General features: G+C 36.4%; 3 protein-coding genes across 3 annotated transcripts; all 3 read left to right on the forward strand.

Moving 5' to 3' along the window:
* The first annotated feature begins 1,720 nt into the window (after window positions 1-1,720).
* Window positions 1,721-3,109, forward strand: LOC125200343 (uncharacterized). The gene has a single exon (XM_048098001.2). It carries the CDS (start codon window positions 1,803-1,805, stop codon window positions 3,054-3,056), a length of 1,254 nt encoding a protein of 417 aa, XP_047953958.2. The 5' UTR covers window positions 1,721-1,802; the 3' UTR covers window positions 3,057-3,109.
* A 6,855-nt stretch (window positions 3,110-9,964) lies between these two features.
* Window positions 9,965-12,062, forward strand: LOC125212949 (uncharacterized). Its single transcript, XM_048113261.2, has one exon. The coding sequence runs from the start codon at window positions 10,068-10,070 to the stop codon at window positions 11,997-11,999; it is 1,932 nt and encodes a 643-aa protein (XP_047969218.1). The 5' UTR covers window positions 9,965-10,067; the 3' UTR covers window positions 12,000-12,062.
* A 1,464-nt stretch (window positions 12,063-13,526) lies between these two features.
* Window positions 13,527-14,611, forward strand: LOC125215749 (GATA transcription factor 5-like). Its single transcript, XM_048117281.2, has 3 exons — window positions 13,527-13,647; window positions 13,730-13,942; window positions 14,058-14,611. The coding sequence occupies exons 2-3, from the start codon at window positions 13,733-13,735 to the stop codon at window positions 14,511-14,513; spliced, it is 666 nt and encodes a 221-aa protein (XP_047973238.1). The 5' UTR covers window positions 13,527-13,647; window positions 13,730-13,732; the 3' UTR covers window positions 14,514-14,611.
* The last annotated feature ends 713 nt before the right edge of the window (window positions 14,612-15,324 follow it).

Consider the following 15,324-nt stretch of genomic DNA (forward strand, 5'->3'; position numbering starts at 1 on the left):
TGTATTGACAGTCGGTATGCCATGTCACAACTCCGGCAGCCACGTAGGATAAGTTTTGGCCGGAAATATACCGGGTCGGGTCTTACGGGAAATTTACACAACCCGGTAAAGTTCATGATTTTTTACGCAACATTTATAGTTTATGGGAAAAACCAAACTTTTATAATTTTTAAGCAAATTTACCCTAAAAAAAAATATGTGTCACATATAATTAGAAGTGGGAGTATACAAAATTCCTTAGACATCTCAATGTTGGACATACAGAGCTTTAAAAATTATCATAACTCATTTTTCTCCCTATTATATCAACATTTTAAATTTTTGCCACCCAACACTTGTAATAGTGCATAGCCTGAATATCAACCCCAAAATTCATCCCAACTCTTATCACTATTTTTCACCTTTTTTTAAGTTATTGAGGTAGCAAATAAAGTAAAATGGCAAATTAATAGTAGTATAAATTAAACTAGGGGTGCAAATTTAGTTCTCGGGTTTCGGGTATATCCGATCCCGACCCAATACTCGGCGGGTTTACCCGAAACTCGAAATTGTGGGTTCGGGTACGGGATGTTAGAATTTTTGGATTTAGGATACCCAACTTATTCTCGATTAAAACTGATTAATTATGTAATTGTGATAAAAACTTTTATTTAGTATAGGGCCCGGCCTACTGCCAGTATGGTAAATTTATTTAATCACATTTAGATATATGACTTTTTTTAGTATACTACAACTCGATTTAGGGACTAGGGTTGTTTTGACATTTTATTATTCTATTATCTAGAGATATGTTCTATTTTATTTAAACATCATGTTGCATTATTAATTTCTTACTTTTTTTTCTTTTCAATATATAGTTATGTTTTCTCCATTTTATTTGCATGTTTATTTAAAATCTTAAAAATTTATTTTTTATCTCTTTTAAGTTTCAATTTATCCTGAAAAGTTCTTTATTTCACAATTAAGTGGTGTTTATTTGTCTAATGTCATAGAATCTTAATCAGGAGAAAGCTAAAGCATTAAAATTGAAGTTTAAATTTTTAATAATAGCCAATAAATAGTAATATTGTACTTCCTCCATCCGGTATTAGGAGTACCGGTTGAGTTGAGTGCTGGTTTTAAGAATGTTTGAGTGTGTAATAATAATTGGAGTGTGTGATAATGGAACGTGGGATCCATTTGCATTATTATTTGCTTTATTCTTTGGATGTGTTTTTATTTGTGCTTTTTAGTGTTCTATTTTGTAATATTATGGAAATGTCTAACCGGCACTCCTAATGCCGGACGGAGGGAGTATTATTTTAAACAACCTCATTCTCATCACAATATAATTTATATAAATAGATTAAATTAGAAATATAATAATTTCGGGTTTATGGGTATCCGATTAGTTGTGTTCACGCATCGAGTATTAGCGTACCCAAATATAATAAATCTCATTTTTTTTAATTAAATATACAGTACAATTCATTTTAGATTGTATGCAAGAATCTTAGGGGTGTAGTTGGTATGTAACCATTTATTAGTCTGAGTAAGTGACCGTTTTTTGCAGGCAGCTAAGTTAGATTCGGAATTTGCATGCATCTATATATCCTTCCATTAATCAACAAATGTCAAAACATGCGACAGCAATTAAACATTAATGAATTCATATGATTATTAATTTATTACTCCATGTATGTATGTCTATATAATTGCCAACGAGTATCATAGCATGACATTAATGCCACCACCACACTACACGCTCCTCCCCCTCTCCCTAAATATCATTTCCCATCTCTGCAACTCCATCACTCTAAACAATGGCACCTCTCTCTCTCCTCCTCCTCCTCGCCATGCTCATGCCCTCCCACTCCACCACCCACCCCCAAGACGTACAAGCCCTAAAGCAGCTCAAACGTACAATCTCCCCAAGCACAATCCCCCCTTCCTCCTGCATCTCCTCCTGGGACTTCTCCCTCGACCCCTGCGACTCCCTCTTCTCCGCCAAATTCACCTGCGGCCTCCGCTGCGACGCCTCCTCCAATTCCGATTCCAATTCCACCCTCCGCGTCACCGACATCTCCCTCGACCCCGCCGGCTACTCCGCCCCCCTCTCCTCCATCCCCTTCTCCTCCCTCCCCTTCCTCCAAACCCTAGACCTCTCCCAAAACAACTTCTCCGGCCCCATCCCCCCTTCCCTCTCCCTCCTCCCCCTCCTCCGCCGCCTCTCCCTCTCCCGCAACTCCCTCTCCGGCCCAATCCCCCCCTCCCTCTCCTCCCTCTCCCTCCTCCAGCAACTCTACCTCGACAACAATCTCCTCACCGATTCAATCCCCCCTCTCAATCTCCCCAATTTGAATCGCCTCGAGCTCCAATCGAACCAGCTCACCGCCTCCCTCCCCGACCTAACCCTCCTCCCAAACCTCAATTTCCTCGACGCCAGCGACAATTCCCTCTCCGGCGCCCTCCCCTCCTCCCTCCCGCCCTCCCTCATCGAGCTCGTCGCGCGGAACAACCAATTCGACGGCGAGATTCCGTCAATCGAAGCGCCGAGTCTGCAAGTGCTGGACCTGAGTCACAACAAACTCACCGGGTCGGTCCCAGCGAGTTTCTTCACTCACCCAAATCTGGAGCAGCTAACGCTGTCGTTTAACCAACTCGAATCCGTAGAAACACCCGCTGATTCGGGTCTGACCAGCCCGCTTATCTCCGTTGACTTGAGCAACAACCGGGTCCGCGGGTTTTTACCCGGGTTCATGGGCCTCATGCCGCGGCTGTCGGCCCTCTCGTTGGAGAATAACGAGCTCACCGGCCCGATCCCGATTGAATACGCTATGAAGGTGTTGGGTTCGGGTTTGGGGTCGGGTTCGGCCCAATTCGAGAGGCTGTTGTTGGGAGGGAACTACTTGTTCGGGGCGATTCCGGGCGGGTTTTTGGATCTCAAAGCGGGTTCCTTAACGGTTCGGTTAGGGGATAACTGCTTGTACCGGTGTCCGTTGAGATATTTCTTTTGTGAGGGAGGGGTACAAAAGTCATTTGAACAGTGCAGGGCTTTGGGCCCATTTGTACCTTGAGTTGGTCCCTAGCAATTAAATTTTGCAGAATGTATAATAATTTCATTCATTTATTTTTTCCATTGTTGAGAGAATTTAGGCCCATCATCGCTACTTGCATGCAATTATTGTTACGGCATCATGCCCTCAACCCATCCCAACTTGGCAACTCTCTAGTCATTGCATTTCAATTAATTTGCAATACTCCGATTTACTATTTTTATATCAAATAACTGTAAAATTGTACCCAATTCGTCCCATAATAGGATTCTTATTTACTTAGGCACGGTTTTAAGAAATGTAAAGAATGTTGAACGTGGGTCCCACTTATATACTCCATTCGTTCCTGAAAAGTGTCAATAATTTCTTTTAGTCCCTCCCCATAAAAAATGAACATTCTAATTTTAAAAAAAATTCTTTCTAAAGAGGTGACACTCATTATCCACTAACAATACTTTAATTAATTTTTCTCTCTATCTCTCTTACTTTACAAATTAAGCATTAAAAGTGCCGAATATTCATACTTTTCAGGGACAGGTGGTGGAGTATATAAGTAGGATTATATTAGTTTTATAATAAAATGTGAATGAAATAAGTTTATGGAATGTGAGACCCACTTACCATTTATGGTAAAAGTGAAATAGAAGTCTTACTGCGAGGCGAAAGAAAATGACAAAATATGCCTCTATTGTGTGACGGAGAGAGTAATTCATAACAATATAATTAATAAAGTTACTTGGATAAAATTAAAAATCCTACAAATAATAAATTCATAAAAAAACACTATTAAGATTTTAAAAATAAAAATCCTACAAAATATAAATGTGGCATTACTTATATTTATAGGATTTTAAATTTCAAATTAAAAGAAAAATTACCTCCATCCAACCCGTAGAACCACCTTCATCCGAATGCCGCGGCTCATGCTCGGAATGGGTGCCCACACCCCCATTCCTCCTCACCCTATCTGCAATGGACGGTGCTCCCATTGGCCTCCATTGCAGATGGCCTTAGGCTTCAAATTCAGTCCTCAAATTTATGAGACGCAATGTATGTTTTTTGTGATGAATTAGATTACATTGTGCTTACCTCAAAATAAAATGAGAGTTTGCGCACATCTACATTTAAAGTTTCCTTTATAACTAAATATTGAGTACCTTATTGCATAAACATGATATTCCGAGGGATGATCAAAAGTTGACATTTCATGCTTGAAAGCTATGCAAAGTGGGCTCGACATTTAGTGATGTTTGGATTTTATCACTCAGTGAAAAATAAATTATTGGACAAGTTTGTCGATCGAACTTGAAACATATAAAAAGTGGGCTCGGCAGTGTTGAAGTGTGCTCTGGAATGGGTCTTTCAATTTGGTTGAGTGGATGTGGTGGGCGTTGGACAATATATTAAAATGAATCATTTAATAATAAATCGATGGTAACTAATGACGCCATTAATAAAAGTTGAGAGGAATATATACGAAGTTGCTCGCAGTGGCGGAGCCAGAATTTTTTCGATGGGGGGCCCAAATTTCTAATTGATAATTTTCCAGAGCCGATAAGGAATAGCCGCATAAACAATAGAGGGATCATTAAGAGGAACAAATAGATAGTGAAAATAATAAAAACATGGACAATAAAAACTAGTATGAATATATTTGAAGACTAAGTCAATGTGAATTATTTTCTTAAATTATGAAAATATTAATGTGTGAAATTCATTACATGAATTACTTTTTGTGAGATAATCAACAAAACCTATAAATAAAAATTAAAGATGCTAGTATTATAGGAGTATGTATTTACATATGGGGATGATAATATTTTTAATTCATAGATTAAAATTAGAAAATGAAAGAAAATAATGATACGGTATGTTATTTCATATTTTTTGAGGTTAAGGAATAACTTTTTATTCTTAGATATATATATATATATATATATATATATATATTATTTTAAATTTTTTAATGATAGAGAATAAATATAAATATTCTATAATAATATTATAGCATAATAGGGTATTAAAGATTAAAGAGGAATATAAAAAGCTTTACAAAAAATGAAAGCAAAGAAGCTGGGCCTGAAGGGATTCGAACTCAGGATCTTTCGTTTGAAAGACTTAGAATGAAACCGACTGAGCTAGAGAGATAATTGGAATATATCGTATAGATATATTAAATATAATAATAATCCAAATGGGTGAGGGGCCCAAGGGCCCCCCTGGGCCCAGCGTGGCTCCGCCACTGGTTGCTCGATTTTATTTTTAACACTACTTATGTTAATACTCTCAACGTTTCATAGTAATAAAATCATTTAATTTTCTATACTCATTATAATTTTTGTATTTTTATTTTATATTCGATTTCTGCCATTCTTATTAGAATATAAATTCAATTAGCATACAAATTTAATTAAGGATAGGACATGAGAGCATCCGCAATGCGTCTTGCGGTTGGCTCGATCTTTATTGCCTCGCTGAGTGTCACGCTTGGGGAGGAAAATCAGCGAGCAAGCACCCCCACCTCCCCCACAAAACACACACACACACACACACGCAAATGGGGTGCACTTTCGCTGTGAAGCCCACTCGCACCTCGCATGGGTTTCTCTTGCTCGATTTAAAATCAATTTTTATTTTAAAAAATAGATTTTAATAAAAATTAATTTGAATATCATTTTAAAATTTTAAGTAAAATTTATTTCTGTGTGAATATAATATTTAATGCATCTCAGATTTTAATTAAACTAGTATCACACACTGTGCGATGCATGGTCCAATTGATTTTCTATTTGCATTAATTCAAAACTGTGAATTCACGTATACCGAAAGAGAAACAATATTATTATTTCAAGTTCTAAAATCACAAATTTATACAAAAGCAATTTATTGTACCAATAAAAACTCATATAATCAAATAAGTTTATAAACTAAAAATTGCACACAAATCACATATCATTTAAATAATTTTTCGATCTATACTACAAAAGATCAATCGCAAACACATGTCAATAAAAATAATGTATAAATATATATATTAGAAGATATCCAAATTGATCAAAATTATCAACAAAAATTACAGTAACATAATAAAAAATAAATAAATATAAAGAATCCATATAGTGGTGGACAGTTATATAGGTATTCAAAGTAAGGGTTGCACTGTTGGATCTTCCATCATTTTTTCCAATGCATCCATCAATTATACTTGTTCATTCATAGATAAATAATTTCAATAATTTCTATTATCAGAATTTGTTAAAGAAAATCTTTTACAAACTTGAATCCTTCGAGTGGATTCTTATTCCATCAAAATAACTAAACGTATGAAAATTTAAGAAGACTTGATAAAGTAAAGGAAATGAACTTGATAAAGTAAAGGAAAGGAACTTGATAAACTAAAAGAAAGTGAAATATGATTTTCTATTCTTCATTCCCTTAATGCCATACGCTTACAACAATTTATAGGCAAATGATTAACTAACCACTACTACACTACTTAAGATAATGGAGCATAATGAAACATGGAAAACTAATCTGCACTACTAAGAAGAAACGTGAGAAACCAACTAAGACTAATTGCATTACTAGTATAACTAACTTGACATGATCATTTAGTGGTGTGGCAAATACATGTCCAATGACATTCATGTAATTATTCTCAAAACTCCCCTTTTATATATTTATAGATAGATTGAACACATAATGTAATCAAATTTCATTAAAAAATTTAATACAAAATGAAAGAAAGTTTAATTATGCAATTTTTAATTCGAATTATCTTTTTTGAATTGTGATAAAATATTATTTTTCGTAAATTTTAAAATAATGTTTAAATTACATTGATTGGAAAAAAAAAGCAAATCAAATAGTGGAACCTATGAATTGTTAAGAGAAAAGATAGTTAAGAGATGAAGGGAGGCATGTGATATTTCTTGAATAAGAGATGAAGTAAAAAAAATTAATGTAAGACCAATAAATAGTATAATTAAGAAATTGATAAGAGCTGAATAACATACTGGAGTGCTGATGGCCTACTGAAATTGACAAGAGCTGAATAAATATTTGAGGGAAAAAATTATTGTTTGCCTCACAGGTCGTAAATAGTGTAAAGGAAAAACATAGATTTGTAGTAGTTGTTTTAGATACTCTCTTAAACTATAGTGAATTCATTTATTCTTATCTTGATTGTTATACTGCATATTTGTTCTTTGAGAAGAACTCCATTGATTATTAAGAAAAATGATATGTTTAAATAAATATAATGCATGTAGTTGGTTGCAAATTCATCTTATATTTAAGAATGATGGAAATTGGAATTATTATAGTACGCAAGTGTTGTCCGACGCAATTAGTTTGAGAATTTTAGTGAATGATCTAAATGTAAATTTGTACGGTTTGGTGCAAAGTCACAATACTAAACTAATGTGAAGTTGATGACCCTAACAATTGATATAAGAGCCTTGGTTAGGGTCGGGCTCTGAACGACTCGGGCTTTGAATGACTCATGAGGGCGGGCCCATGATGATGTAGGTTAGGTCTGAGTTTGGAATGACTTGATGGACTGTGTTTCTAATGTGTTCTTGGTTTAAAGGGAGGTTTGTTGGGTTGCAAAACACTCATTTCGATGAATAAGGGAAATTGAAAGCAATATATAAGTATTGTTAACTCCAATTAATTTGAAACTTATTGAGAATGATCCAAAAATAAATTCATACAAATTTAACTCAAAGTGAATAATATCAAATACTATCAAATTATATACAGCACGATAAGGATTACATTATTATTAAACGGGTCCAATGATGACAATCATATACTCCCTTTAAGATAATCCATTTAAATTGAAAGCTTCTTTCTGTTTTGAATCTTTAAAACATATGTTTAATTGAAGTCAATTCATAAATGTTAGGTTTTAAAAAATTAATTAACTATCTAATAAATTGGGCATTCAGGGTCTATGTTACCAAGATATATGTATCAAATTATTTGTACTTACGTGACAGTATATTGATGGGCTTTTGAGAGCCCACATACTCAATATATGCCAACACATAATTTTCTACACAAGAGAGTTGCATTTTCCAAAGTTCGAGGATCCGGAAAAAGGCAGTTTCATTGATACTAAACGGTAAGACTTTCTAATACTTCCTCGGCCCCTGTAAAAATCGTCTCTCCATTTATTTCATAACAGGAATGACTCTTATTATATGTACGAATTTTAAAAAATGTAAATAATAGTAAATTAGAAAAATTAAGGGAATGTGAGATTCATTTTTTTTTTATATTGATTTTATAATAAAATGTGAGTGGGGTGAGTTACTAGAACGTGAGATCTACTATCCATTTATGGTAAAAATGAAGTGTGACTCTTGTTATAGGACGGATCAAAATGACAAAGTGTGACCTTATTGTGGGGACGGGGGGAGCGATAAAAAAGAAGGAAATACTAGTCGCAAATAATGTGTAGGGTAATCACCTTGCCTTATTATTAAAGCAACCGCCAAGATATGAATTATTTTCTGTAATCATTTTACAAAGGAAATGAAAGTTCATTCAAAATCAAATGTGTAGAAATCATTAAATCATGTATAGTTAGAGTAACGTCCAAACTAAGCTTGTTTAATTAGTTCCATTTATTGATCTTATAATTATTATACAAATTAAAGAGATGAGAGAAATCCCCCAAATGCATCGTCACAAACTTTTGAAACACTTCACATGCTATTACGAAAGCTACCAACACAACACAGGACACACACTAACCTCATCTAGCAAATTTATGGGAATTCAATTTCCCCATACTTTGTCATGTGATTTGTAGCTACATGCCATTATTATTAGAATTTTTTTCATCATTTTAGTATCAAAAATTAAGTCCAAACCTCAAAGTATGGTGGGAATTTTCTATTTTGGAAACTTGTTTAAAGATTATATATATAATTGTTAATTAGTAGTAATGAATTTGGAATTATGATAGATTGGTAAACTTGGTTGAAGTTTACCGACATATGAGTGAGTCTCTTAAGTCCAGATAGGCTTCTTGGTATGATGGAATGGAATATGATTTTTACTTTCATTATATTCATTTGCTTGGTGTGATGGAATGAATGAGTGAATAGATGAAAATGCAAAGGAAATCCAAGAAAATTGACATTTCATTCCTATCTTAATTCCATTTCAACATCCATTCCATTCCACCCTCATTCCATTCAATCGTACCAAGCATTAATTTTTTTATTTCATAAATTGCAATTATGGTAGATTTTGTAAACTTGGTTGAAGTTTACCGACGTATATGTGAATCTCATAATTAATTTATTAAATTGCAATTATGATAGATTTTTCCAATTTGGTTGAAGTTTACCAACAATAATATAAGTGGGTCTTTAATTTAAATTCCTAGTTTATTATTTCACTTAAAAAAGTTCTTTATTTATTATTTCTTGTTATTCTTTGTGGTAGAAGATTTGTAAAACCTTTTTATTTGTTGCAAAATGTTAAAACTATAAAGAATAGTAGTATTATGTTATCATTTTGAATAATGCCTTTTTACTACATTTATTACAATATCTTTGGACTTTATCATATAATTTTGGTAAAATCTCAATTGATCCAAACTGTGAAATCTATCTGAATTGGAATTTGTTATGAATATCATTTTTCGCATAGTACAATACATAAATGTACAATAATTATTTTTTATTAACTACCAACATTTAAGACTGAAAGTTGGATTTTTCTAATACTTGTAATGGTTACTTGTGATCGAAACTACATGCTTTGTTTGTTTACATCAAGAATCATGATGCGTTTGGCTCCCACTCATTAATAAAGAGAATGGTACATTTTTTCAAGAAAATGACAAATTGCAAAATCAAAACTATCTATATATTTATGATGGAAAAGTTCGGAAAATATTCCTCAGCTTCACATAGTCACGACAAGATTACAAAGAGAAAACTGCATATACCTAAAAGCCAAACTTATATTCATATATACTTCTCAAACAAATCACCTCTTTTCATCTTGCCAATGGCGAATCATCCAACCAAATACCTCATAATCCTCCTCGTCTTCCACTTTAATTCCTTTGAGTTCGGGATTCGACAATCTCGAGCCTGCCACCCTACGGACAGTGAGGCGCTCCTCGATTTCAAGAGAAGAATCACTTCCGATCCCTTGAAATTGCTCCACTCTTGGATTCCTCACAAAGATTGTTGCACTACATGGGAGGGAATCGCTTGCGACCCTTCCTCGGGTCGAGTCCTCAATTTGACCCGTCCCGGGCTTTATTCCGACTCTGATTCGCCCGTGGACACCTCAATGTCCGGAACATTGTCCCCGTTTCTTGGGAATCTCTCTTCCCTTCAAGTTCTAAATCTGGGCAATCTGAAGAACTTAAAGGGCCACATCCCATCTGAATTGGGCAAGCTTACTAAGTTGCGCCACATGTTTCTCAATTCAAACGATCTCGAAGGATCAATCCCGAGCTCCATAGAGGGCTTGAGTCAGTTGCAAAGCCTCTTTCTTAGCAACAACCATCTCACGGGCCCAATCCCCCAAAATCTTTTCAAGAAAATGACATCCCTCTCCCAACTCTGGCTCGCAGAGAACATGTTGTCCGGATCGATACCGCCCTCAATAGGCACAATGCTGGAGCTAAGATACCTCGATTTCCATGAAAACAATTTCAGCGGAAGCGTACCTGAGTCCATAGGAAGGCTTCAAAACCTCGTACGCCTTGACATGTCAAAAAACCAGCTATCGGGGCCCATACCATCATCAATAGGAAACCTATCCAATCTCATGGAATTGGATCTCAACAACAATCGCCTCCATGGAAGCATCCCACCATCCATCGGAAACATGAAATCCCTCGAATTCATCGTGCTATCCGACAACGCTCTTTCAGGCCCAATCCCGAGCTCCATCGGCAACCTACGAAAGGTTCGAAGCCTGATCCTGGAAAACAACAATCTCAGCGGAAACATCCCCACCACCATCGGCAACATGGCCAGCCTCGTGTCCATATACCTCTCCAACAACACCTTCACCGGAAAAATCCCACCAACCCTATCCCGTCTCGAGAATCTATTAACCCTAGACCTATCCAATAACCGGCTCTCCGGCCCGATCCCACCCGAACTCGCCACCAACCACAACCTCCAAGACCTAGACCTTTCCTCCAACCCTCTCTCCCTCCACACCATCCCTCCATGGCTACAAAAACTCTCCCTCTTCCGCCTCGAGCTCAGGAACACGGGCCTCGTCGGCCATCTCCCCGAGTGGCTATCCTCGTCCTCAGTCTCCACACTCGACCTCTCCGGCAACTCCCTCACCGGAAAACTCCCCGGATGGATCGGAAACATGACAAACCTCTCCTTCCTCAACCTCTCCAACAACAAATTCCACTCCTCACTCCCTCACCAATTCCAAAACCTCTCCGGCCTCTCCGATCTCGACCTCCACTCCAACATGCTCTCCGGGAGGCTGACGCGGGTGTTCTCCAAGGCCGCCGGCTTCGCCCTCGGCCACTTCAACTCCATTGATCTCTCACACAACAACTTCTCCGGCCCCATCGACGCCGGAATAGGAAATTTGAGCGTTATGGGCTCTCTGGGATCTCTCATTCTCTCTCACAATCCATTGGGAGGGAAGATTCCGGAGTCTTTAGGGAAATTGGGGTATCTTCAGGTGCTGAAACTCGAAGGAAACAATCTATCCGGGGAGATTCCGGAGGAGCTGGCCGAGGCGAAGCTTCTGGAAACTGTTGTGCTGTCGGAAAACGGCTTGAGCGGGAAGATTCCGGAGGGAATCTTGAATCTTGGGCATCTCAGTGAGTTTAATGTTTCGAGGAATCGGTTGAGTGGGAAGATTCCGCTGCATAAAATCAAGATTCCGGCTTCGTCTTTTGCTGGGAATCCTGGTTTGTGTGGAGCTCCACTTGCTCCATGTAAGGACTAATTCTGTGTTTTTTAGGTTGATTGGAAAAGAGAATATAATTAATTATCTTATTGGTCTAATTAATCACATTCTTTTTTAATTTCTCGTTAATCTGACATATCTTAATCGGTTATAAAAATTTATGCTGTTTGAATTTGAGTTTTAACATGACTGAAACAGTTGCATATTTATCATTTGTGCATGAATTGCGAGTTATTCATAACCGTAAGACTATTTGATAGCTATATTAATAATGAACGCAGTTGTATTTTTGAAAGAAAATGAAAGGGTTTTGGGCTATGAGATATTAGTATTCATATTTTAAGTTACCGGTTAAAAAGGCCCATATCCATAATTATGTTTAGGTTAGTGTTTATTGACACTTTAATTCATTATGTGAATTAACTAATTTTAAAATAGTCATAAGTACAGAAAAATCATAAGTTTGAGAAAAACATTAAAATATACTCTCCCGGTCTCCAAACAAAACTCTCATTTAAATTACGAAATTATATTCCTAATAAATTAGTATAATAAAAATATTGTGCACTCCCAAAATCACGTCAAGCTTAGAGTGGGACGGAGATAATAGTAATTTTTTTTAGAAAATGTGTCATTCAGAGTGAAACATTTTTAAAAAAAGTACTCCCTCCGTCCCCTATTAGGAGTCACTCTTTAATCGGGTACGAGTTTTAAGAAATGTAAAGAAAAGTTGGTTGAAAAAGTTAGTGGAATGTGAGACCCATTTTTTTATATTGGTTTTATAATAAAATGTGAATGAATTGAGTTAGTGGAATGTGAGATCTACTTGCTATTTATGGTAAAAATGAAGTGTGACTCTTCATTGAGGACGAACCGAAATGGAAAAGTGTGACTCTTAATGGGGGACGAAGGAAGTATCGTTTAAAGAGGAACGAGAGAATAGTAAAATTTTGTGTGCAATCCCAAAATCACGTCAAGCTTCCTTAGCTTTACACGTAGCCACATACTCGGCTTATAGAAGGATGCATTTCCACTTGACAATTCTTTCATGTTACGGCACATAAAGTGATCACATAATTAAAGATAGATTAGAGTTACAATAATGTGAGGAGTTTGATTAGTAAGTCCAAAATTGAAAAACAAATTTGAACTATAAAAATTAGAGCGGGAAAAATGCGGATAACACTGACAAACACCTCCACCGATCAATGCGAAATCACGAGATTAGTCAAACAGAATGGCCCAGCATTATTCCAACTACTTATATTTCATATGATAAAATATTACTCCAATAATACATTTTCAATAGCATTCATCCTCCTCTTTATTTTTACCCGAAATTCAACTTCCCTTTGCAAATAATAATACTATGTAAAATCAATGGGAAAAAAAAATCGAAATGTGGAAAGTAATAGTAATCGAAATGTGGAAAGAAAGCTATGAAAACTCAAAACACAAAATTAAATTCATTTTATTTAACTGTATTTATGCTACATCATCTTATTTTTACTGTGTGTTTTTACTAGTTACATGTAACTGTGGAGTGCTGCTCTCACAGTATCTCTCTCTCTCTCTCTCTCTCTCTCTCTCTCTCTGATACACACAAATTCAATGTTTTACCCAACTCACTCACCACCACCATTTCCTCTTCAATTTCCCCCAATTTCATCACTTCTCTCATTTCCAGGTACCTCAATTTTCTCCAATTTCGCCTCTCTACCTTATGTATACACTGCAACTGCATGATGAATTTTTTGCATGTCAATTAGGTTATGGAAGAGGATTCCACAAGTGCAATCGAGGCGGAGATTGGCGGCGCCGGCGATGATTTCAGCGTCGACGAGCTCCTCGATTTCTCCAACGGCTATTCCGACACCGAAGAGCAGAAATTGGAAGAAACGGAGCTGAAACCCTCGCCTCTTATTCCGGAGAAAGAAGAAGCGGCTTTTCCGGAGAACGACCTCGGCGAGATCTGCTTTCAGGTGCAATTGATTTCAATTTTCATTTCCGCATCGTCTGAAATCATCATTGTCAATCGCGGTTTCGAAATTGGGGGGGAATTGATTGGAAACTGACAAAATTAAGAAAAATTCGCAGGCGGAGGGTTTGGAGAGTTTAGAATGGGTGTCGCATTTCATGGACGACTCCTTCCCCGACTACGCCCTCGCCGCGGAGAAATCGGTGGCGGCGCCGCCGTGCTTCACGAATCCGGTCCAGACCAAGGCGCGGACGAAGCGCGTGTGGCACGTGTCCTCGTCGGATTCGCAGAAGCGAAGAAAGGCGGGCGTCGGGGCGGCGGCGCAGGGGAGGAGGTGCAGCCACTGCGGGGCGACGAAGACGCCGCAGTGGAGGGCGGGGCCGGAGGGGGCGAAGACGCTGTGCAACGCGTGCGGCGTGAGGTACAAGTCGGGGAGGCTGGTGCCGGAGTATCGGCCGGCGTGCAGCCCGTATTTCTCGACGGAGATGCATTCGAACAATCACCGGAAAGTGTTGGAGATGCGGCGGAAGAAGGAGATGGAGATGGAGATTTCTAATTCCGATGGAATTTTGTGACTGTACATTCTTTTAATGGACCTCTATGTTTATTGATAGTTGAGATAGGAAAAAACACTTTTCTATGTAATTCCAATTCTAATTTCTCTTTTTTTCAATCGTTTCTTTCTAATTCTTTATTTTGAGATCATGTTTTCTTGCCTAAAAATTGACTAGTGAAGAGAACCACACATGGTGGTTGAAGTAAAACTTGTTTCATTGTTATAATAGGAGTGTTCAACTATACATTCCGTATTAACCAACTTTTTTTTTGGATTTAGAATTTTAGATATTGATTTAAATTTGCAAGTGGCAATTTTTGATCCGACACGATAATCCACACGAAGTTAACCTGACACGAACACGCACGTTTAGAATTTGGGTTCTTATAGGGTCGACCCAATAAGAACCCGAAAATTTTGGGTTGGGTCGGGTTGGGTTATCCGTTATGAAATTAAATAATTATTTTGATTATTTCTATTAATTAAAATAATACTATATTAAATTTTAATTTTAATTATTTTTATTAATTAAAAAAAATATTATAGTTTTAATTTTATTAGTAAAAATATGATTAATACTATTATTATTTATTTTTTATGATAAAACAATATTATTGCATACTTAAATTTTATTAAAAAATAATTATTTTAACTTTATTAGTTAGATTTAATTTTAATATATTTTAATTTTATTATTTGGATTTAAAAATTATTTAAATTAATTATTGTAATTTTGTAATATCTTTTTGTATATTGTAATATCAAATTTTAATTATATAATATCATATATCGGTCGTTATCGTATAGCGTTTATATTGTGTAGTAACTTA

The sequence above is a fragment of the Salvia hispanica genome, chromosome 3 (assembly GCF_029641045.1).
Source record: "Salvia hispanica isolate PSC_SH4W2 chromosome 3, Shi_PSC_v1, whole genome shotgun sequence".
NCBI lineage: Eukaryota > Viridiplantae > Streptophyta > Magnoliopsida > Lamiales > Lamiaceae > Salvia > Salvia hispanica.

Excerpts from the sequence above, each read along its gene's own strand:
- LOC125212949 (XM_048113261.2), top strand. The coding sequence starts at position 10,068 with ATGGCGAATCATCCAACCAAATACCTCATAATCCTCCTCGTCTTCCAC.
- LOC125200343 (XM_048098001.2), top strand. The coding sequence starts at position 1,803 with ATGGCACCTCTCTCTCTCCTCCTCCTCCTCGCCATGCTCATGCCCTCC.
- LOC125215749 (XM_048117281.2), top strand. The coding sequence starts at position 13,733 with ATGGAAGAGGATTCCACAAGTGCAATCGAGGCGGAGATTGGCGGCGCC. Across the intron at positions 13,943-14,057 it reads TCGGCGAGATCTGCTTTCAG|GCGGAGGGTTTGGAGAGTTT; the intron begins GTGCAATTGATT and ends AAAAATTCGCAG.